This window comes from Dermacentor albipictus, chromosome 1, assembly GCF_038994185.2.
Source record: "Dermacentor albipictus isolate Rhodes 1998 colony chromosome 1, USDA_Dalb.pri_finalv2, whole genome shotgun sequence".
Lineage (NCBI taxonomy): Eukaryota > Metazoa > Arthropoda > Arachnida > Ixodida > Ixodidae > Dermacentor > Dermacentor albipictus.
The window spans coordinates 491,579,275-491,603,606 of NC_091821.1; the positions used below are offsets into that span (position 1 = coordinate 491,579,275).

Sequence of the window (24,332 nt, forward strand, 5' to 3'; positions counted from 1 at the left end):
GCGGTCTAGATAAAAGTGCTTTATGATCTCGTTATATGTGGAGGGAGGGTCCCGATTCTCGCTGGGATGGTCACGACCAGAATAGGTGGCGTCGCGGAAGGTTAGGTCTCGCGCGGTCCTGTGAGCCATCTCATTGAGATTGCGAGGGGCGTCCTCGATCTCTCCGAGGTGTGCCGGGAACCAGCAGATGGTGTGATGCTGCAGCGGTGCGGATCGATTGATTATTTGTAGTGCTTGTCTTGCAACTGTTCCTTTCTGAAAGGCTTTGACGGCTGAGCGTGAATCGCTGTAGACGTGGGTGGTGGTCGGGTCTGTGAGCGCGAGTGCGATGGCAACCTGTTCTGCTATCTCGGACTTGTGGGTCTTGACTGTGAGAGCGTTTCTCACTTGACCTTGCTTGTTGATCGCGGTGGCAACGAAGGCCTTCCTGGTTGGGTACTGTGCCGCGTCAACGAAACAGGCTAGGATTTTCTTTTCACGTATTTCGCGCAGGATGAACGATCCGCGTGCCAGCCTTCTGGGTTGATGGTGCGTGGGGTTCATGTTCCGCGGCAGTGGGCGAACCGTGTAGGAGTTGCGTGTGTCCGTCGGAACGCTTTGATATAGAGTCTCGATTACTGTGGTGTCATAGCCTAGTTTGGCTAGGATTTCTCTACCCTGTTTGGTTCCAGAGAGTCTTGTCCATTGAGCCCGTTCTTGAGCTTCGGCGATTTCTTCAAGTGTGTTGTGTACCCCCAGTTGCAGCAGGAGGTCTGTCTCGGTGTTCTTGGGGATTCCCAGCGCTTGTTTGACTAGCTTCCTCAGTTGTACGTTGAGTTTGTCCTTCTCCGCTACCTTCCATCTGTGCATGGCCGCCTCGTAGGTGAAGTGGCATAGCGCAAAGGCGTGTGTTAGCTTGAGGAGATTTTCTTCCTGAAGGCCGTGTTGTCTGTTGGCTACGCGTCGCATGAGATTCAAGGCATTATTCGACTTTGTCGCGATCTTCTCCACTGTAGCTGCGTTAGAGCCGTTGCTCTCAATGAACATCCCAAGGACTCTGATTTTGCTGACGTGTGGAATGGTTCCTCCGTCTTTTGTTCTTAGAGTAACGACGTGTGTGTCTCTGATTTCGTTCTTTGGTTTGGGACCGCTCCTCGATGGTTTGTAGACGAGGAGCTCTGACTTCGCAGGCGAACATCGCAGGCCAGCGGGAGCGAGGTATTCCTCGATCACGTCGATCGCTTCCTGCAGAGCGCTTTCAATTGATCCCAGGCTACCTCCGGGGACCCAGAGCGTTACGTCATCGGCGTATATCGTGTATTTGACGTCCTCGATTTGATTCAATTTCTTGCCTAGGCCGGCTAGCGCAAGGTTAAAAAGCGTCGGAGAGATGACAGAACCTTGCGGGGTGCCCCTGCCTCCGAGTTTGTATTTCTGGGACTTGATTTCCCCTAGACGGAGGGTGGCCGTTCTGTCACTCAGGAATGATTTTGTATAAGCGTAGAGTCTCGTGCCGAGGTCGAGGTTGGAGATCGTGTCCAGTATGTAGTCATGTGATAAATTATCGAATGCCTTTTCGAGGTCTAGCCCTAGGATTACTCTCGCGTCTCTCGTGTCTGCGTCAATGATCTGATGCTTGAGGAGCTTCATGGCGTCTTGGGTGGATAGCGCGGGTCTAAAGCCGACCATTGCTGCGGGGTAGACATCTTTATCTTCGAGATGTTTCGAGAGCCTGTCTAGGACCGCGTGCTCGGCTACCTTGCCGACGCAAGACGTCAGCGAGATAGGTCTGAGGTTATTGATGTTGGGCGCCTTGCCAGGCTTTGGGATGAGCACGATAAGGGCCGTTTTCCAGTCTTCTGGTAGTGCTCCATTCCTCCAGATGTTGTTGATTTCCTCTGTGAGGGTTTCGATTGATGTTTCGTCGAGGTTTCTTAGTGCCTTGTTAGTTACGCCATCCGGCCCCGGCGCTGACTTGCTGTTTAGGTTCTGAAGGGCCGTGCGTATCTCTTCGGTTGAGAAGTCCCGATCAAGCTCTGGGTTGGCTTTGCCGCGATATGCATCGGCGGTCGTGCCTCTAATATTTTTGGCCAGCGGGAGGTACTTGTCGGCGAGACGGTCAATGAGCTCATTTTCCGTAGTAATTTTGAGTTCCTCGTGCATGATCTTGTTCAGCGTACGACCCTGGTCCGCTTTGGTTTTGGTTCTATCTAAAAGATGTTTGAGCAGGTGCCACGTCGTCCCGCTGTTGATGCGGCCGTCCGCGGCGTCGCACACCTCGTTCTATTGCTGGTTAGATAGTTGCGTGCAATATTCTGCAATCAGCCGGTTGAGGGAAGAAATTCTTTTCCTGAGCCGTCGATTGTGTCTTTGTTCTTTCCATCTCCTGGTGAGCGATTGTTTGGCTTCGAGCATGTGGGCCAGTCGGCTGTCCATGCTATGAACGGGAAGATCTGTCTCTATTTCTTTCGTGGCCGCCTTAATGTCGGCCTTTAGTTGCGACGTCCATTGTTCCATTGATTCTTTGCCTGTTGGGCGTTCGTGTCTGAACTCGCAGAACTTGTCCCAGTCGACGTACGTCATTTTCCTGGGTTCTCTGGATGGGGTGTCAATTGTTGTCTCAACAATGTGATGATCGCTGCCGAGATCCTCGACCAGGTTGTTCCACTGATAGTTTGGAACGTTGCGGACGAAAGTGAGATCTGGCGTTGTGTCGCGGTTGACCGAGTTACCCGTTCTTGTGGGGTGCTCGGCGTTCGTGATGAGCGTTAGGTCAAGTTCATCGGCGTCGTTTAGCAAGTCCTTGCCTTTGGCTCTGCTGGCGACGTATCCCCAGGCCGTGTTAGGGGCGTTGAAGTCCCCGGCCACGATCACGGGGTTGTCGCCGGCACGGTTGCGGGCGAGCTGGAGTATTTGCTTAAATTTTTGTGCTCTGTGCTTGGGGCTGCTGTAAACGTTTAGGATGAATATGCTCTTGGCGTTCTTGGCTCTAGGGAAGACTTCCGTGAGAATGAATTCGCAATTGCTGCGGTCGTGATTAACGTTGTGTGTCGTGTGGGCCAGCTTGTTGCTGACCAACGTGGCGATACCTCTACATTTGTGTTGCGGTGTGGTTGCGGTCACGTCATAGCCGGGTAGCGAAGGTGTAGCGGTATTTGTCTCTTGTAGGAGAATGACTTGGGGTTTGTCTTTTTTGGCTCGAATGTATTGTTGCAGGGGGGCCTTTTTACGGACGTAGCCCCTACAATTCCATTGCCAAAGGCGAAACGTTTCAGTTTGCACAGCCATCTTTGTTGTTGGCGTTGGGTGGCCTTTGTGAGGCCACGTTGTTGCTATGTCTATCGAGCGACAACGCCCGAAGTAGCTTGGTGATAGCAGGCTGTGACGTCACAGGTGGGTGGTCTGCCATTTCTAGCACGTTGAGCCTTGCACCATGGATGTTGATCGTCTCCATCATGTGGTTGATCTGTAGCGTTATCTTGTCGTAACCTTCCTTGAGGGTCCCTACTCTCGTCGCAAGTTTGTCTTGCCCTTCCTTTAGTGACGCGACGGTAGTTGCAAGCCCGCTGAGCAGTTCCTTGATTTCCCTAATGTCGCTGTCCGTGCCCGATGAATGTGTGTTTGTCACGGCTTTTCTCTTATGCGGATTGCGCATGGATTCCGCGACCGGTACTTCCACTACCATGGGTTCTGATGTGACTTCGGTTTGATTAGAGTCGGGGGGTGGTGGCGTTTTGAGTTGTCTGATTTCCTCGACAAGTTGTGTGATGGTTTGCCTTAACTCTTTGTTTTCGTGTTCTAGTCTTTTAATCGTATTTGCTATTTCTACTTGCTCTGGCCGTGCCATCGGACTCACCTGGCTGGCGGCCTGCTGTTGGTGCTGCTGTTCTTGTAGCTCCTGTTGTTGGTGCTGCTGAACTCGTTGGGCCCACGTCAACCGGTCATCACCGCCAACTCGTGGGCTGGGGGCGAATCGTATCCTTGACGAGGATCTCTGGCTCGGGTTCCTGGAGCGTCCTCGCGATCGTGACGACAGGCGACCGCGGTTCCTTGATCTCGAGCGGCCCCGCTCGCCGGACAAGCGAGCATCTGCGTTGGCGGCCACGTTGTGGTTGATGGCGCTACACTCGGCGTCCTTGAGCGGCGGGAAGTCGTGCTGACTCAGGGCGATGGGCCCTGATCTCGTGGTGCTGTTGCTTGCGTTTGCTGCAATTTTTCTTTCAACTCGTCTTCTTCGGACGACGTAGGGGAGTTGGAAGCGGTTGTTGCATTCCTTGCTTGCCGTGACATGATTTCCGTCGCAGAGCGCACATTTGATCGAGGTGCACACATGACCTGCGATAGGGTTAGCTAGTCCACAGCCTTTGCAAATTGCGTCGTCAGGCGAGGGGCATACGTCGGCACGATGGCCGAGTCTGCCGCACACATGGCACATGACGATCTGCTTGCGGTAAAGGGAACACTTGATCAGGGCGTTGTCGTATCTGACATAGTTCGGGACTCGAAAGCCGTCGAAGGCGATGATGACCGTGCCAGTTTCCTTGATTCTCTTTGCCGCCAGAGCGAGCGGGTTGCGTGGGTTAACGATCTTGCGGTTTATGGAGTCCTGCGTCTCATCGAGCGGAACCCCTCTTATAACGCCTTTGCATGTTTCGTGCGGCGCCGTCCTATATGCAGTGGTTTCAAACGTTTGCTCTCCTATGGAAATGCTGCGGATCCTGAGGTATTTTGCTGCGTTCGCTTCGGACGGTGTGCTGACCACCATGATGTTCTGCTTCAAATTGGGGCATATCGTGTCCTCGCTTCGCTCGGTAGATTCGATGCAAGCAGCCATGCAAATTGCTTTGGTGACCGTAAGTTGGCCTACCTTGGCTATGTTGATACCGCCACGTATGCGAATCACGATCTTGATGTCATCTTGGGGCAGCGCGGGCATCCTGCTTGCTTTTATCAAGGCGTTTCTGGCTGTTGAGACAGTTCCGTTCGTATTTCCTCCCTTTCGTTGATGGTTAACGAGGTTGGGCTGGCTCAACGCAGTCTTGATTACTGACGGGCGCGGCGCCACGATAGTCCACCCTGCGTCTGCGGTGAAGTCTTCCGGGCTCGTGTCTTGCCCATTGACTTCGTATGCCATCGCTGTAGGGTCGTTGTTGGGTGGAAGGCTCGTTTGTTGTGATCGCTGGAGGCCACCACAGCCGGGGTGGGCGCGGGGACGTCTGGGGTCGGCGGCGGCTTGGTCGGAGTCGAGACGTGGGTTAATGGCGGCGGCCGTACTCGCCGTTAGGCTTAGAGCCCGAAGCGGGGCGGCGAGAGCTGAAATCACTCGTAAAAAAGTCCAGAGGTCACGCACTTGCCGAAATGTGGTCTCCCTAGGTAGAAGAGAACTTCAAGAATCCGATTCCGAGTAGAAAAGGCACAAAACTGGGCAACAGGCACATTTAAATTGGCGAGAAAGCGGGAGCCAGCGCGGACGCGTCCGCAGCAAGGACATGCTTCTTCTTCCTCCAGTAAAGTAAGTGGACCTGATCTGTTTTGACTCAGGGCAGGTGTTTGTCAACGCCACAGGAGATGTTGAAAGCACAAAAGGAAAGAAGGTAGGGCGTAGAAAGTAAGACGTGAACACCTGACTTGAGCTCGTGGCAGCAGGTGGCTGCAGCGTGCAGGCAATTCACGTTTGTGGCTCTGCTCATCCCGTAAAAATACACAATCAAACGGCCAGGCTTAGCCCGCTTGCGCTTGCGTTTAATCGAGTACAGGACACGCGAAACACTATTGTGGTAGTAATCCACCGGCGTAAAATGACGGCCACAAACGCGCAAGGCCTGGCACCGATCTGAGAGCGACAGTCCGAGGCGCTGCAGCCACTCCGCTCGTCTGCGGCCTTCCAGAGCGACGCGATGTCGCAGCTTGACATATTGCCAGTCGTTACGTTTGCGACCCACAACGTAATTAGGGTGAACCATGCTTATTGCGAAAATAAACGTCGAGAGCAACGTTGACCCGGAACTCTCGTCAACATGCAGCACGTTGTAACACAAGCAGCCGACACTTGCCGTGTGTCGGAAGTGCTTGAGTGCAGTGAGAAATTGCTCTTTTGCATTCTATGTGTATTTCTATGAAAATAAACAAATTACCTGCCATTCTAACTCTTACGAACAAGATTTCTTGCCTCTATAAAGTTGGAAAAATTATTGATGACGAGCCCTAGGTAGCAAGTCGGATAGCTCGCCCTACTAGTATCATTAGGGCAATTTACGTCAAATGGTTAGGGGCGGCTGAAAATTGAGCCGAGCGGTTTGCTGCGACCGGCACCGACGTACATTTTTAAAACCTTATAATAAATTACACGCTTCATGCGGATCACTTAGATACGTCAAATAATGATCAGAAGGACCTACTCTAACACCTTAGTGCGTTTGTACAAAACCATAAAATCGTTTCAGGGAACCTTTTTTACCTTGATAGTGCTATTTCCCTAAATCATTGGAGAAATTCACCAAAAGGACGGAGCAGTGCTAGGTGCAATACATATTCTTTTGTCAGAAAATACGTTCTAACAAGAGTAAATATTATATGCACTTGCCGCTGACGAGGCACTCTGCATGCAAGAATGAAACTCGGAGGAGGAAGAAAAGAAGGAGTTGCAGTTCTAAACGAGGGAAATTCTGTTCAGTTTTCCGTCACCATGGCCTGCAAGTCATCGTTACAGTAATGGATGCACAAAAATATATAAAGTAGCCGTTCTAATAACCATTGGCATGGACTCCATTTATGCGGTAAATTCATCTGATGGTCCCCACATTCAGCGCACTATTTAATATCACAAGCCGGGGGCACATTTGGCGTGTTTACTATTACATCTAAATCAACCTTGAATCAAGCGGTCAATTCTATGCTCCTCAAATTTAAAACGAAAACAATCCTTCGAGCGCACAGTGGCATGCCTTCTGGCTGCAACGCTTCCATAACGTGACGCGCAGTTTTGTGAGGCTGCAACAATTTTCTGCAGGGGAAGGCTGGCCAAATTTCCTCACCTTAATGTTCCTTTCTGTTCACCATTAGCCAGACCAAGCGCTTGCCTCTGTGTTTACACGCCCATTCGTTGAGATTTTTGCCGCCAACCGCTTTTCAATCGATTATCACTCCATCGTTACTCTTATCAAGCCGTCAATGTTGTCGCAAGTCTTGTCTAAGCAGTAGGCGCACGCGCCGCGAATGCTGTTGTCCGTTCGCAACTGTAAGCTAGCGCCACCGACTTCTCGGCTACACATGCACAAATACCTCATTCACCTGATCCATGAGTTTGTATTGTTGACCAACAGCCACTCTCGTCATTGTCGTTGTCATTTGAGTGTTATTTACTTTCTGGACGCAAGTTCGCTTGGTAAGGAGTTGTATTCTTTATTAAAGCTTTTCTTGTTTTGCTCGCGATTTTTCACAGCCGCTACAATGCCGCAGCGTTCAGCGCTTGTTATCGCTATTGCAGAAACAACTGCGCAAATACAGGTGCTTCCAGAAACGCTCGAGGAAACATCGGTGGCTTAGAGCAAGAACCGGCGGTGCCACCCTTTGTTGCGTTCAGCGCCGCTTGCCTGGCCTCGGGTGTCCTCTTTTTGGTCGTCTTCGTGCTTCAAGGAAAGGCCACACTCGAGGTACGGCCACGTTCCTGCTGTCTATTCATCATCATCATCATCATCAGCCTGGTTACGCCCACTGCAGGGCAAAGGCCTCTCCCATACTTCTCCAACAACCCCGACTTCTGTCAAGACAAAGGATCTGTTAGATCTGTTAGACTTCAGTGAAGCAAAGGACCAGGCAGGATTCCGTAAAGGCTACTCAACAATAGATCATATTCACACTATCAATCAGGTGATAGAGAAATGTGCGGAATATAACCAACCCTTATACATAGCTTTAATTGATTACGAGAAAGCGTTTGATTCTGTCGAAACCTCAGCAGTCATGGAGGCATTACGGAATCAGAGTGTAGACGAGCCGCATGTGAAGATACTGAAACATATCTATAGCGGCTCCACAGCCACCGCAGTCCTCCATAAAGCAAGCAACAAAATCCCAATAAAGAAAGGCGTCAGGCAGGGAGATACGATATCTCCAATGCTATTCACAGCGTGTTTACAGGAGGTATTGAGAGACCTGGATTGGGAAGAATTGGGGATAAAAGTTAATGGAGAATACCTTAGTAACTTGCGATTCGCTGATGATATTGCCTTGCTTAGTAACTCAGGGGACCAATTGCAATGCATGCTCACTGACCTGGAGAGGCAAAGCAGAAGAGTGGGTCTAAAAATTAATCTGCAGAAAACTAAAGTAATGCGTAACAGTCTCGGAAGAGAACAGCAATTTACAATAGGCAGCGAGGCACTTGAAGTCGTAAGGGAATACATCTACTTAGGGCAGGTAGTGACGGCGGATCCGGATCATGAGACGGAAATAATCAGAAGAATAAGAATGGGCTGGGGTGCATTTGGCAGGCATTCTCAGATCATGAACAGCAGGTTGCCATTATCCCTGAAGAGAAAAGTATATAATAACTGTGTCTTACCAGTACTCACCTACGGGGCAGAAACCTGGAGGCTTACGAAAAGGGTTCTACTCAAATTGAGGACGACGCAATGAGCTATGGAAAGAAGAATGATAGGTGTAACATTAAGGGATCAGAAAAGAGCAGATTGGGTTAGGGAACAAACGCGAGTTAATGACATCTTAGTTGAAATCAAGAAAAAGAAATGGTCATGGGCAGGACATGTAATGAGGAGGGAAGATAACCGATGGTCAATAAGGGTTACGGACTGGATCCCAAGGGAAGGGAAGCGTAGCAGGGGGCGGCAGAAAATTAGGTGGGCGGGTGATATTAAGAAGTTTGCAGGCACGGCATGGCCACAATTAGTGCTGTCTATTATGAGAAGCTAAACAGTGCCGAGCCATCGCCATAAAGTTTCACATGATAATTGCCATGGAGAAATCTTCTTCTAAGAGCTGCGTTATAATTCATCATGCGGCAGACCTTGTGCATGATAACCTCCTTTAAGGAAAATTTTATGACGAGTTCGCTGAATGACTATAATTACGACATATAGTTGTTTCAATAACTGTAATAAGCAGGGGTTGGTGTACGCTATATGGCAACGGCGACTCCTCTTTATGCCTCGATGTGCGCAAAATGTTTCACGCAAAGAATGTAAAAATAATTACACCAGTGCGCTGCCTACTTGTGCGATTAAGGCGTTTACATTAGAATTAGTACAGAACATTACAAATCATTACAGTTGTTTAGAACACGGGATCCCAAACTAAGTTCCGTTCGCCCCATGCCGCTTCCGGTGGAATTTCAAAAAAAAAAAAAAACTTTTCACAAAAACCGCAGCCCGCCCCATGGCACGCTTCGGTAGTTTTTGGAAAAACCACCGTCATGGCAGCGGCGTTCAAGACTGATCGTTCGCTATTCATAGGCCCACACCTGTCCGCGAAGCGCTCTCTCCATTCGTGCTCGCGGGGTGGTCTGAACGAGAATACATTTGCATGGCCGGCAGGCTGAAAGTCACTTTCACGATTCCGGCGTCTCATTGATGATGCACAACGACTGGCCGTCGGCGTCGGTCACATAAGGTTTGCTCACGAGTTATTACTGTTAAAGGTAATCCAATGCACCCACGGAGTCGTTTTATGTGTACAGGCTGGTTTAATTCCCCACTAAGTCTCATTACACTTTGTCCGCAATAAAAAGTAGCACTGAAATCGCCCGACGCCCCCTACGGTGCTACGCGGTTTGTAGATGCCGAACTTTAATTTTAGAATACAATCGGTGTGTTTATAAACCACCATTGAACAGCGCAAACAACAAAGGAGATACGGTGGGAGAAGGGACCACACGGCACACTGGCGAGACAGGTGGGGAACCTCAAGGCAAGGAATGTTGGGAAACCTTCGTTTAACATACACACAAATGATATTTACTTGAAGGGAGAATGTTATCACTATTTTATGTCTATAGACTTAAAAACTGAAACATGTGAAATGTCGTCGTCTATTTATTCGCTGAAGACTGGGAAAAAATATGTTCTCTTGTGAACATCAGATTTTAACTCCTTTAACATAACTTGTCAAGCCGATACGCTACGCAGCCAAATGGCAAACAACAGCGAAAGAAATCGGTATTTATCGTGTGGATGAATTCAAGCCAAATGGCAAGACTATAACATGTACAGTCGGGATGGAAAGCTCAAAGTCCACACGAGCCCATGTGATGCTGATGATGATGCTGATGATGATTTAGCGGAAATGACGTTGAAACGGTATGGTGACAAATAGTGCTTGACTTAATAAGCTATGCTATACATGTTTTTCATTCTTGCAGTTTGCATGCATCTCCTTAATCTTTGTTCTCTTCCTTGAAACTTGTCTTTCTACCATGTACGCTATACTTATGCCCGCAACGGATCTGGTCCTGCCAATCTCTTTGCTGGATATTTTTTTTCACCAAAACTATAAGCATCTCCTGCTTATTACGACTGCTGATGGGTTGATGCTTCCGTGCACTTTAAATCCAAGTGCTTCTGAAAGGTTTACGTTACCTACGGGTATAGCTGAGTGAATGCTTTTGAATTCTATTAGGATGTGTTGAGTGGTCTGCGGATTTGCTCTGCAGCAGACACATATCTGGCCTAGTTGCGAATATTTGCTCCGATATGTCTCTATCCTTCTTATACAACCATCTCGAACCTCAAATGGCAAGGCGGCTCTGCCCTTAGTGTTATCTTACAGATTTTCCGTTCTCATTTCTTTCTTGCCATTTTTGTAAATCTCGATGGCGTTTTTCGTATCCATTTTCTGCATCCAATTTACTCTCTCTGTTTCTCTCACTTTCTTTTTGATGACTCCTGATCATCTATTTTCGCGTTTAATTACCCTGCATTAATTACCCTGATTGTGTCAGACTGCGCCTGCTCGCCAGCTAGCAGTGCGACACTTGTCTTCGAGAGCGGCGCTATTCATGAAATGAGTCTTCTGGCTTTTGGCAGGCGGGTGAAATTTCTGGTGCCGCATTAGTCCCTACGTTCAGGAATAGTGAGGAAGCCAACTCTTGGTAACAGTCTCACAAGTCTATTTGGCACACCGCGGGCAGCACCGTTTATTGTGCCCAAGTAGCCGGCCCTCGGATTGTGTTGGTACTACAAGGTTTAAGCCAAACACACGATGTGGTGTGGCCCCAAGCATTAGTTTAGTGGGCAAGTCACTACAATTAAGGCTTCCGCCGTATCTGAGCTCACTGTATACTGCCACCATAGGTATTGCTGTCGGCCACAAGACCAACATGTACTTTACGATCCTCTCAAGGCCTGGCATAATATCTCCACTTCGAGCGATCCTGTCGTTTCGTTGGCTAACGCCATAACTGGCTATCGATGACATCCGAAGCCGCAAGGCTGAGGATACGTGCCAGAATCGCCTGGATGCAAGCCCCGCACGTAAACACTACCTACGTGTTCGGTTTGGTCCACATGTTTGATGCGCTCGTTCTTCTGCGTGGTGCTGAAATCGCTCTTGTTTGATGAATAGCTTGTGACACAGCCCACATATTCCATGTCATGGTTTAAGCAAAGGACAAACACGGTCTTATACACTTGTGAACAAATTCACATGTTGCATGCCATCGAGGGTCACGAATGCTAGGCGAACCCTGTAGACACTCCAACGAGGCTCGTGACTATCTGGTCTAGCCCGAACGAGGTCCTAGATTTGGATGTATGAACCCGCTTGCTCGACAGCGTCAGCTGTGTAGTCCCACCTGTTCGAACGAGCCATGGACTCTCAGTTTATAGCAGGGAGTAAGCGACCCTTATCGCGGTTTCATCCTAAACGTGAGAAAGACTACGTCAGTGTGTAAAAGGGACCACTCGCAGGAGTTCGGTGTAGTTTTCAACGAATTACGTGTGCTATACAAATCGGGCTGCTCGGGCATATTCACTGCACATCGCGAGTAAAGCTAGGATTTGATATCAATCAAAAGAGTTCGCAAGGCTATACGACTTTATGAATATCAATGACTGACAAAAGCGTAGCCTCTTATTGTGAGCGAATTTGTTTCTTTGGCCTTTTAAATCATCACACTTTTATTTTATTCTCTTTCTAACTTAGTGTACTCTTTCGTTTTGCACTGTAATTAAACATAGTGCACCTTCTCCAACATAATTGCAGAGTATGCATTTACGGCCACACATTCCACATTATTCGTGTTTTATTCATACCACGCAGACAGAATTTGGTCAGACTCTCAACTTTAACATTTACTTTTTATGTCGTGCTGCCTGTACAATTTTGCATTAGCTTCATTGTTTTCCTGTTGAGCGCACGAAATGCAGGCAGCAGGCTACATTGATAACATTTGCTCTTGAACGAGACACCGCAGGGTTAAGATAAACAAGTCTAGAGAAGAAGCTCCCCATAGCAGCAGGAACGGCGTGGCCATGTTGCTACTCTTTGCAGGTGCGCAGGCCCTGACGACGAGATGCGATTTACGTGAAACGCGCAATGAACGCAATCCCAAGCCTACCTGACTATGGCGGTTCAATCTAGATCAAGCGCCTGTGAATGTATGCTTTGAGGCACCGTAAATTTTTCGAACTTTTATAAATAGCCATCGGACCTTTGTAAATATATATAAGAAATGAACATTACGCACTGTTAATAATACGTTCTACGTGTAAATGCTTGTTAATGAATGATATTTTGTTTATTTTTAGTGTTACAAGAATGCGAGGTCCCAACATGTCCCCGTCTTTGCGGTTGCCACTTTTCTTACCCAGCTTTTCCTTTAGAGTCAGTGTAATAACACTATGAGAGAGACGCCTTGCGTACCTCTGCCAGCCGTACACAACAAACACCTTGCAGCAAGAGGTAGCAGAACAGCCTGTCCCTATTATAACCTTGATTTACAAAGTTCTCTTATTTGGCGTTGAGCTAGTGAGTTTCCTTCGACATAGCGAAGAGTACAGACGGCAGCACAAAAGGGCGTCTTGACTGTCGTCAACATTGTTCTCCGTGTAAAAAGAAATGTATTTTCGGAACCTCTCGGATATCCTTGATAAACCATTAGACTCCCTCATTACGCATATGCCTACGACTGGAAAGTAAAAGACCAATTTATTTTTACTCACTAGAGAAATTTATTTATGGACGAGTTTTCAGCTTTCCCACAATATGTACAAATCGCTCAATTTTCTTCTTTTCTCTGCAGACGACAACATTAAATATCACCGATTGGCCGACGCAACTTCAAGTAAGTGGTTGTGATGATGTGGTCACGTGCTCTCTACGTCTGCGCACGGTATAAATTAGCACCAGTCATGGCCTGCTCTTACAAATAAGAATCAGCTTTCCTCGTAGGGTATAACTCCATCTAATGCAAATATAGTTTGCACCGATAGCCTATGCAATGGCTAATGAATTGTCAATTGTTAAATCATTTTTAAGGCACACCGAATAGATATTCCAAATATTTATAAGGTACATTTCATGTCTTGCCGTTGCAAAGCGCTCATCACTCGCTGACCAATTGTATATTCAATGTAAATAATTTAAAAATACGGAAGAGCCCTTGAACAGTTGAATACAATGAAAAAAAGACCTGCACGCATAGTACACGTAGAGAAAATATTTCAAAACACTTGAGTTGTTTAATAATAATGTTCAAGTCATCTGAAGATTTCGTAATCTTCATTTTTAATTGTTCGCAATTGTACACTTTCGCCAAAGCAAACTAAATCAATAAATTGAATATCCATTAAAACTGGTGAACAGTAAATGGTTCCATTAGAAACGTCTCTTATGTTTTGCACTGGAAGGGAGAACAAAGTCAAGTGGATGGGAATAAATTTATTAACCTCGCCGGGTTTATGTTACCGCTGGGGCTGTGGCGTGGATGTTCTCTAGTCAAATAGGCCATCTAATCACAGTGGAGGACTCGCGCAACGTTCGAATGTTTTTGTCAACAAATCTAGAACGAGCACGCATAGTGCGACAAGGCCTTTCCACAGTGGAGGGGGAAAACGCTGGAGAAACGCTTACAATAATAAAAAACCTACATTTTTGGCTTAGTGTACCGTGAAAAATTACTCCTCTAGCCTATAGAATGCCCAAAAAAGCATCTCTTACAGTGTGATAGTAGCTATGGCATAGACAATGAAAATCTGCGCAAGCTGTTAATGAGCATTGTAAAGTGATAGCAGTGCACTGAAAGCAAATAGGCAGGCGTAGACGTGACCCAGACGTTTGCGTTTAACTGGAAATTTATTGAAAAAACGAGTAATTATAACACTACTTACAGCAGACACTGCTTCAAAAAATTAAAGAACATGCCGAGGGAAGTACCTGGTTGCGCATTGTTTCGCGATGCCTGCATAAAAACACGCCCATTCTCTTTTACAGAATGTACCGCAGTCTACCGATGTCTGTACTACCGAATTCCAAGCATATCATTTATTTTCATATTGGTCATGGGTTTCAGAGTTCCATTTTTAAAAAGCCTCTGGCCAGGTTTGGCCCCTTTAAACAGATCAGCAAGGTGTATACAATGCACGCTGACCATCGTGTCTGCGATGTATTACGCCGCTGCACGTCCACGGAAGCAGCTAAAATTTTCAAATAGACGCCACGCGTCCTTGTTTTCCAGGGAGGCGTGTTGCCAGCCGTAGAGTGAATGTCAGACGCAGAAATCTCCCTGCGCAATTGGCATTATGCCACTCACAGTGACACGTAACTTGGAGAGTGGTTCAAGCCTACAGTAGTTATTTGTTCACGCCGTTGCTTGACAATTTAACATTTAAGCAAATAGTAAAACCTGCGGGTAGAGACCGAATGTCGTCTAGTCCTTATTGCAATCTGTGCCGTAGCAAGCGGAATGTAGCGCGACTTCGTCGTGCTGTCGGCCGGTCAGAAAAGGAAAGCATCTGCCATTTTGCACCGCATTAGAGCGCGTGATCTTTGACGCCCTGGCTCAGAGCTCGCTCTGCAGGGAGTTGTCCGGTGCAGTGGCGCACGCCGCAAAACGAGGCGAACGCAACAGCTCGTGCGTGACGCCGTCACTAGAAGTGTGGCCAAAATTCCGGAGGAAAAAAGTTAAAAAACAAAGGCGGGAGGTGTGACCTATGCGCAGATCATGCTTGTGACGCAGTACTCTTAGATTTTAGCGAAGCGTTTGACAGATATTAATAAAGAATTGCGCAAGGAACTAATAATAATAACCTTCCTGACGTTTGGGTCTCTAGTTTCGCATTACCTTCATAACCGAACGCAGTTTGTTTCAGTTGATGGTAGCAATACCTGCAGTCTTCCTGTAACATCATCCCGGAGGAAGTGTTCTGGGCCCCGTGCTGTTTCTTTCATATGAGACATTGTCGCTGTAATCACTCGTGGAACTCAAATTAGGTTATTGCGGATGATGCTTTATTTCGTGAAATCAGAGGTGTACATGATCAGGATGAGTTGAATTCTGATCTTGCTAATGTGTGCACAGATTTTGGCATGAATGCTATTACCAATAAAACTGTTTATTTTTGTGTAAGGCTTAGGGAAACGCTTCTTAAATATTGACACGTGTATTTATATTTATCGGGCGACCAGGTTTCACCGCCTTAGAAATCTTATCGCGCAGCGCGGGACGCGCTTGCATGTATCCGAAGTTTTTGGAAAGTTATCGATGCTTCTATCCGCGTGTCTGTTGTCGCCGAACCTTGTGTTATCAGATTTCATCGCGTGACATGAATGGTGTAGAACTTTGTGGAAGACACGCGGGTCCCATCAGGTAATCTGGAACATTCGACGACTGATCTATAAAAGCCGACGCGCTTGACCCGCTGATCAGTTTTTCCGACGATCGCCGACCGTGTTCGCCGCTATCGTTGTGCTATAAGTGTAGCCTGTTTTTGTGGGCACAGGTTCGCCCAATAAAAGTTAGTTTTCTCGTTCACAGTATTGCTACTGTGTTATTGCTTCTTTCTTCACCGTCACTACCACGTGACATCTGGTGGAGGTGCTTTTCGTCCATGTACAGGACGCCCCCGACAAGCCGTGATCCCAGCCCAGACCGCGAACAGAACACCAACGTAATCCCGGACCACCGAGCAAGCCGCCGTGTTCAACAGCTGCCCCCGGAGCACGGACTTCTACCTGAGAAGACCAAGAAGATTGTGGCCAAGGCAACCGCAATGGCAGCCCCAGCGTCCCCCATCGTCCTGCAGCAGCCCAGGGAACCACCGACGTTCCGCGGTTCCACATTTGAGGACCCGGAAACCTGGCTGGAAACGTATGAGAGGGTCGCTACGTTTAACAACTGGGCAAGCGACGACAAGCTACGACATGTCTATTTCGCATTGGAGGACGCCGCCAAGACGTGGTTCGAGAATCGAGAAGCCACCTTGACGACGTGGGACCTCTTCCGAAGCGGCTTCCTGAAAACATTTCAAAGCGTCGTGCGAAAAGAACGAGCCCAAGCTCTACTGGAGACAAGAGCGCAGCTGCCGAATGAGACGATCGCGATTTTCACTGAGGAAATGAGCCGTCTGTTCCGCCACGCCGACCCAGAAATGTCCGAGGAGAAGAAAGTACGTCTACTGATGCGTGGCGTAAAGGAGGAACTTTTCGCCGGTATGGTAAGAAGTCCACCGAAGACCGTCGACGAGTTTCTTCGTGAGGCGACGAGCATCGAGAAGACTCTGGAATTGCGGAACCGGCAATTTGACCGACGCACCAAGCCAACAAGCTACTCCGGAATTCAATCACTGGCCACGGACGATTTATGCGAGACCATCAGGGCCATCGTGCGCGAAGAACTGCGCAAGGTCTTGCCATCATCGCAGCCTCAAGTGGCCTCGATCGCCGACGTCGTGAAAGAAGAGGTGCACCGATCGCTAGGAGTTCCTGAGGTGCAACCACAATTACCGCAGCCCCAGCCAGAAGCGATGACTTACGCCGCCATCGCACGCCGTCAAGCTCCCCCTCCGCGACAACGCCAGGTCCCTGTAACGCCGCAATTCCGTCGTCCACCGCCGCCGCCGCCAGCACGCCCACCCGTCGCCCAGCGCACCTACGCGAGGAAGACGGACATTTGGCGCGCCCCCGACCACCGCCCGCTCTGCTACCACTGCGGCGAAGCCGGGCACGTGTACCGCCGATGCCCATACCGCGACCTGGGATTGCGAGGCTTCGCCGTGAACGCACAGCGCCCGAGGGAAGGTGAACGCCCTCGTGACATCGCCGATTACCTCGCCGCTACTCAGTGGAGCCCTCGACGACCGTCCCGTTCGCCGTCACCAGGCCGCTACCTGTCGCCGCAGCACCGACCATACACCGGCCCAGCCCGGGGCCGCTCTGCGAGCCCATATCCGGAAAACTAAAAGCAGCAACCGATGGAGGTGCGGTTGCTGTTCGTCGAATTGACGAAGATCCTCCGCCGCCGACGAAGACGACGAAGAAACCGTCTCGACGACCTAATGACGACACGCCGCCGTCCCGACGAAGTCGGGAAGCCAAGACTACACCAACGAAAGACGACTTGACGAAGCGACGTTCCAGCTTCAGTTCAACACGACGCAGCCGTGATCCGACGCCACGACCTAACTGCAACGCCAGACAAAGAACCACCGACCTTGACGTACTTCTCGACGGCCACGCAGTCACTGCCTTAGTCGACACAGGGGCCGATTACTCCGTAATGAGTGGACGCATCGCCGCCCAGTTGAAGAAGGTTAAGACTGCATGGGAGGGCCCCCAAATTCGGACCGCTGGAGGGCACCTCATTACGCCGACTGGAATCTGCACGGCAAGAATTACCATTCATGACCGGACTTACCCTGCCACCTTCGTTATCCTGCAACAGTGTTCACGAGACGTCATTCTCGGCATGGACTTCCTGAACCAACACGGCGCCATCATCGACCTGAAGTCGCAGTCAATAACGCTGTCGGAAGATCAAGCGATACCATCGGAGCGCCCTTGTAGCCACCACGCCTTGAGTGTGCTCGAAGATCAAGTGAGCATCCCGCCTCGCTCCAGCATCGTTATTTCGGTCGGCACCGAAACACCCGCTGACGTAGAAGGCGTCATCGAAGGCGACCAACGTCTACTACTCGACCGTGAAATTTGCGTCGCAAGAGGGATCGCTCGACTGCACGGAGGAAACACGAGAGTGTTGCTGACAAACTTCAGCCAGGAGTTCAAGCACATCAACAAGGGCACGACGATCGCATTCATCGAGGAAATACAGGAAACCAGCGATGCCTTCGTCCTCTCGGATTCTGTTGCATCTACGCCGACGACCGTAGTTCCCGAGCCAGACTTCAACATAAATCCAAGTCTCCCCGTGATTAAGCAGCAACAGCTCAGAAGTCTGCTTCGACGATACAAAGACTGCTTTTCGACGTCATCAAGGATTCGACAAACACCAGTCGCAAAGCATCGCGTAATCACCGAAGAGAGCGCTCGACCACTACGCCAGAGCCCTTACCGAGTTTCGACGCGAGAACGCGAAGCTATAAGACAACAAGTCGACGAAATGCTGCGCGACGACATCATCCAGCCGTCGAAAAGCCCGTGGGCGTCTCCAGTTGTTTTAGTGAAGAAAAAGGACGGAACCCTACGTTTCTGCGTCGATTATCGTCGACTGAACAAAATCACGAAGAAAGACGTATACCCCCTCCCACGGATAGACGACGCATTAGATCGGCTCTGCAATGCTAAATACTTCTCATCGATGGACCTCAAGTCTGGCTACTGGCAAATAGAAGTCGACGAAAGGGATCGCGAAAAGACCGCCTTCATCACGCCAGACGGCCTCTATGAATTCAAGGTTATGCCGTTTGGACTGTGCTCGGCGCCTGCAACGTTCCAGCGCGTGATGGACACGGTTTTAGCAGGATTGAAGTGGCAGACCTGTCTTGTTTACTTGGATGACGTCTTCGTCTTCGCCGGAAATTTCGACGATCACCTTAAGCGGCTTGCGACAGTATTAGAGGCCATCAAGTCATCAGGGCTCACCCTGAAGCCGGAAAAGTGTCACTTCGCTTACGATGAGCTTCTATTCCTAGGCCATGTCATCAGCAAATCTGGAGTACGCCCCGACCCGCAGAAGACAGCTGCCATCGCAAAGTTCCCGCAGCCAATCGACAAGAAGGCAGTGCGCAGATTCCTTGGCATGTGTGCCTACTATAGGCGCTTTGTCAAGGACTTTTCACGCATCGCTGAGCCGCTGACGCAGCTAACTAAATGCGACGTCGAGTTCAAGTGGGAAACGCCGCAGGCCGAGGCATTTCAAGAACTCAAACGACGCATGCAGTCGCCGCCCGTACTTGCGCACTTCGACGAACACGCCGATACCGAAATCCACACTGACGCCAGTAGCCTAGGCCTCGGCGCCGTCCTGGTCCAGAGAAAAGATGGACATGAACACGTGATAGCTTACGCTAGCCGGTCGTTGTCAAAAGCGGAAGGCAATTATTCTACAACCGAAAAGGAATGCCTCGCCATCGTTTGGGCTACAGCGAAATTTCGCCCTTACCTATATGGCAGGCCATTCAAAGTCGTCAGCGACCATCACGCCTTGTGTTGGCTAGCGAATTTAAAGGATCCCTCAGGACGGCTGGCACGGTGGAGCCTCAGACTACAAGAATACGACATCACCGTAACATACAAGTCCGGACGAAAACACTCAGACGCCGATTGCCTATCCCGCGCCCCCATTGACCCGCCGCCGCAAGATGACGAGGATGACGACGCCTTCCTTGGAATAATAAGCGCGGAAGACTTCACCGAACAACAACGAGCGGACCCGGAACTTAAAGGCCTCGTCGATTATTTGGAAGGGCACACCGACGTTGTCCCCAGGGCATTTAAGCGCGGATTATCTTCCTTCACGCTTCAAGACAGTCTACTCGTGAAGAAGAACTTCTCGCCAGTCCGCGCCAATTACCTTCTTGTTGTCCCGTCAGGACTTCGTCCAGAAGTATTGCATGCCCTACATGACGATCCGACCGCTGGACACCTCGGATTTTCCCGGACACTATCAAGGATACAAGAAAAGTATTATTGGCCGCGCCTGACCGCCGACGTCGCCCGTTATGTCAGAACATGCCGAGACTGTCAGCGACGCAAGACACCGCCGACAAGGCCAGCCGGATTACTACAGACAATCGAGCCTCCTTGCCGACCATTCCAGCAGATCGGGATGGACTTGCTGGGACCCTTTCCGACGTCAATAACCGGAAATAAGTGGATCGTCGTGGCGACGGACTACCTCACCCGCTTCGCTGAAACAAAAGCACTGCCGAAAGGTAGCGCAGCCGAAGTGGCGAAATTCTTTATCGAAAACATCCTGCTGCGACATGGCGCCCCAGAAGTCCTCATCACCGACCGAGGAACGGCCTTTACAGCGGAGCTCACCCAAGCCATTCTGAAATACAGTCAGACAAGGCACAGGAGGACAACGGCTTACCACCCGCAGACGAATGGTCTTACGGAGCGGCTGAATAAGACCCTCGCCGACATGCTAGCGATGTACGTCGACGTCGAACACAAGACCTGGGATGCCGTCCTGCCGTACGTAACATTCGCTTATAACACGGCGGTGCAAGAAACAACACAGATCACGCCGTTCAAGTTGGTTTACGGCAGGAACCCGACGACGACGCTCGACGCCATGCTGCCGCACGTAACGGACGAAGAGAATCTTGACGTCGCTACCTATCTCCAGCGCGCCGAAGAAGCCCGACAGCTCGCCCGCCTGCGAATCAAGAACCAGCAGAGGACCGACAGCCGACACTACAATCTCCGACGACGCTTCGTCGAGTACCAGCCCGGCGACCGTGTTTGGGTATGGACCCCTATACGCCGACGAGGACTGAGCGAGAAGCTTTTGCGTCGCTATTTTGGACCGTACAAGATCATCCGACGTATTGGTGCACTGGACTACGAGGTCGTGCCAGACGGCATTTCGCTGTCACAGCGGCGCCGCTCACGACCTGAAATTGTCCACGTTGTGCGGCTCAAGCCGTACCACCAGCGTTGACGAACTTTGGGACTTCGCGTAACTGACCTTTGGACTTTATTTCTTTTCGTTGTTTTGTTACTTACGTTTAATAAGTGTCCCTTTGTGTTTCGCTCTCTTTGTAGCATCGGGACGATGCTTTTTAAGAGGGGGGTATTGACACGTGTATTTATATTTATCGGGCGACCAGGTTTCACCGCCTAACAAATCTTATCGCGCAGCGCGGGACGCGCTTGCATGTATCCGAAGTTTTTGGAAAGTTATCGATGCTTCTATCCGCGTGTCTGTTGTCGCCGAACCTTGTGTTATCAGATTTCATCGCGTGACATGAATGGTGTAGAACTTTGTGGAAGACACGCGGGTCCCATCAGGTAATCTGGAACATTCGACGACTGATCTATAAAAGCCGACGCGCTTGACCCGCTGATCAGTTTTTCCGACGATCGCCGACCGTGTTCGCCGCTATCGTTGTGCTATAAGTGTAGCCTGTTTTTGTGGGCACAGGTTCGCCCAATAAAAGTTAGTTTTCTCGTTCACAGTATTGCTACTGTGTTATTGCTTCTTTCTTCACCGTCACTACCACGTGACAATATACTTATAACCTGGCATCTATTCCGTTGCAAAAAGATGCCAGCTACAAGTACCTAGGAATTCCAGTTACTTATCTCGGAATTTGCACATTGCTGAGATTTGCTCGTCAGCTTCGCGCAAGCTTTCCTACTTAAAATATAAAATTCGAAATTCTCCTCGCAAGGTCAAATTTTTTGCCTATTTGACATTCATGCTAATTAAACCTAAATATTGTTGTATTGTACCTCCTGAATATTAACAACTTGTAATCATTCTAATGATCTCAATAAAAACTGATTCTGATTCTGATTGTTTGGGATCCTTACACTAAGCATAAGATTAAAAAGTTAGAATGTATTCAGCGAAAAACTGTCAGGTTTATTTATTCGAAATTCAGGTACACTGATTCTCCTTCTGAACTCATGAAAGCTGACAAAATTGAGCTACTTAAATTGCGAAAAAAAAGAACCTCGCCTTAATTTTTTGTAAGCTTGCTTCTTAATGGCAAAATGGCTAGTGATCAGACGCAGTTTCTTTCCTAATTGGTTACAAGACCTACGTGACATTACCAAACACACATCTCTCACCCCATATATTGCAAGAACAAACATTTATGTTTTCCTTTTCTTTGAATTTTGTGTCCGACTAAAATAGCCGAACAGATCCTTATTACGCACTGCATGACTAGATGATCATGTCTTTATGTGTACTTTCCTCAGGTGCTATTATGTTTTTTTGTTTTCATTTCTGTTTTTTTTTGTAATACAGATATCTTGTAAATTGTATTGCCCGTCCTGCTTGGGCCAGATTGATCTGCAGTATGTAACAAATAAATTCATAAATAAAAGCCCACCCACTCTAAGCCCATAATGAGTCAAATTGCAATTTCGAACCTGAAGTCCTCTCTGATATTGTCGTGCGAGGACAAACTTGCTGACAGTCCAAAAGCTCACATAGAATTAAGGAAGCCGAATGCCTAAATAGTGTGCTGTCTTCAATCAAATACCTAGTGGCCAAGCTATCGACTTTCTTGCTTCCCTGGTGTGGTATTTGTTCGATGGCAACAAAAACAACTACACGTTTACACTGCCATGCCTGCGCCAATGCATGATTTTTGAATGTTTTGCCAAATTAGCGCATCGTTGCGCAGGGTAACACAAGTTACCAGCTTTTACGTGCAGTTGACGACACTGGATAAATTGAACTGTATGTGTCGTTACTAAATAATTGTGAATCGTTCTAGTTTTCTTAGTTATCATTGGACTGAGTAATACAGATAGGTTTAGGTGGGCAACTGGCCAAAGAAATCACGTTTTTCTTGGTCGACCATAAATCAATCCTAGCCTTACGGATAACTCAAACGCTGGAGTGAAGTGTTTCTGGTGAGTTATATTTGCCGCTGCTTTTTTTTTCACTTTCAAATTTGCCACTGTAATTACGGCATCTGTGGCGAATATTATTTGCTAAAGCTTTGCTTCTTCGCTATTTGTGTTTGCGCTTCCAGTCTTCCCACGCCGACGACGAAAACACTGGGGAGACAACGCCCTTGGAAATAAAGGTTCCGTTCGAAGATATCGAATGTGACAACGACGACTGCACCGCTCTGTCTACATGGCTGAGCCAATGGATTCGAAGAGACGCCGACCCGTGCAACGATTTCTACGAATACGTGTGCGGCAACATGCTGGGACCTCCGTTGCTCAGTGATGTACGCCTACCACATAAGCTTGCCACGTATACCTCGAGAAATAAGGGTACCGAAATGTATACTAGTTTCAAGAGCGAAATATGAAAAAGAAGGTAGTTTATTAGCTATACCATGTTTCCTCTCTTATTGTGACTAATATTATTCCGTAAGAAACAGTTGTCTCCACTTTCTCCGCCATGATGTAGTGCCTTAAAGCGTCATGGTGGATGTTGCAAGAAAATGCTGCAGATGTGCAAGCAGCAACGCTACGGAATAATCTGCAAAATTTAGGCACACGTGAAACGTTACTACGTGAACGTACTTAAATATCCGCAGAAATTAGCTTATGCAATTAGAAGATGAAGGGGAAAAATTGTGATCCACCCGAATGTAGCACGAAGGAAACCCAGACGGGCTTATCGGAAAGAACGCTCCGCAGTTGCGGGGAAAATTCGTGCTGGTCCGGGATTCGAAACCGGAGCCAACGTCTTTAGGGCGGTCGCTCTACCATCTGAGCTAACTAGGCGACTAGCAGACCGCAGTGCGAGCGTGAATTAATTGACAACAACAAGCGTTGTTTCCCAGAAACCCTTAAGGGTTTCCTTTGTAGCTAGGTGCTACATTCAGGTGGGTGGCAGTTTTTACCCTGTCATGATACTTGTTCCACCTTGCGAGATTCCGCAGAATTGATCTGCGCGGTTAGAGGAGTAGTTCTGTGGAATAATGGAATTTTTTACCACTGTTGCTACAATGACACAAATGTCTGCACAAGCACTATAAAGCATCGCCCCTTTTCGCTCAGCGTTCTTAGGCAAAGTAACGCAGTGCCTCATAGGTTTTATATGTTGTTGGGGAAAATGCATAATAGAGCGACGCCTCCCTTGTACCGACACAGAGTTGTACATTACCATCGTGAAACTTCGTTCACGTTCCTGCGCCCTGCATGATGCTCCAGTCGCTTTGTTGGATTAATGCATGACGGCCGCTCTGGCATCATTTCCTGACCACGTTTGCTGCAAAGGCAGATGCTCTTGACAAACA

General features: G+C 48.7%; 1 protein-coding gene across 1 annotated transcript in view; it reads left to right on the plus strand.

The window, feature by feature from the left end:
• Window positions 1-24,332, plus strand: part of LOC135911951 (neprilysin-like) — a 178,306-nt gene that overhangs the window by 31,425 nt on the left and 122,549 nt on the right. The window contains exons 5-7 of the mRNA XM_070531765.1: window positions 7,466-7,631; window positions 13,235-13,276; window positions 23,109-23,312. Coding sequence (XP_070387866.1) covers window positions 7,466-7,631; window positions 13,235-13,276; window positions 23,109-23,312 — 412 coding nt within the window. The remainder of the gene's footprint in view (window positions 1-7,465; window positions 7,632-13,234; window positions 13,277-23,108; window positions 23,313-24,332) is intronic.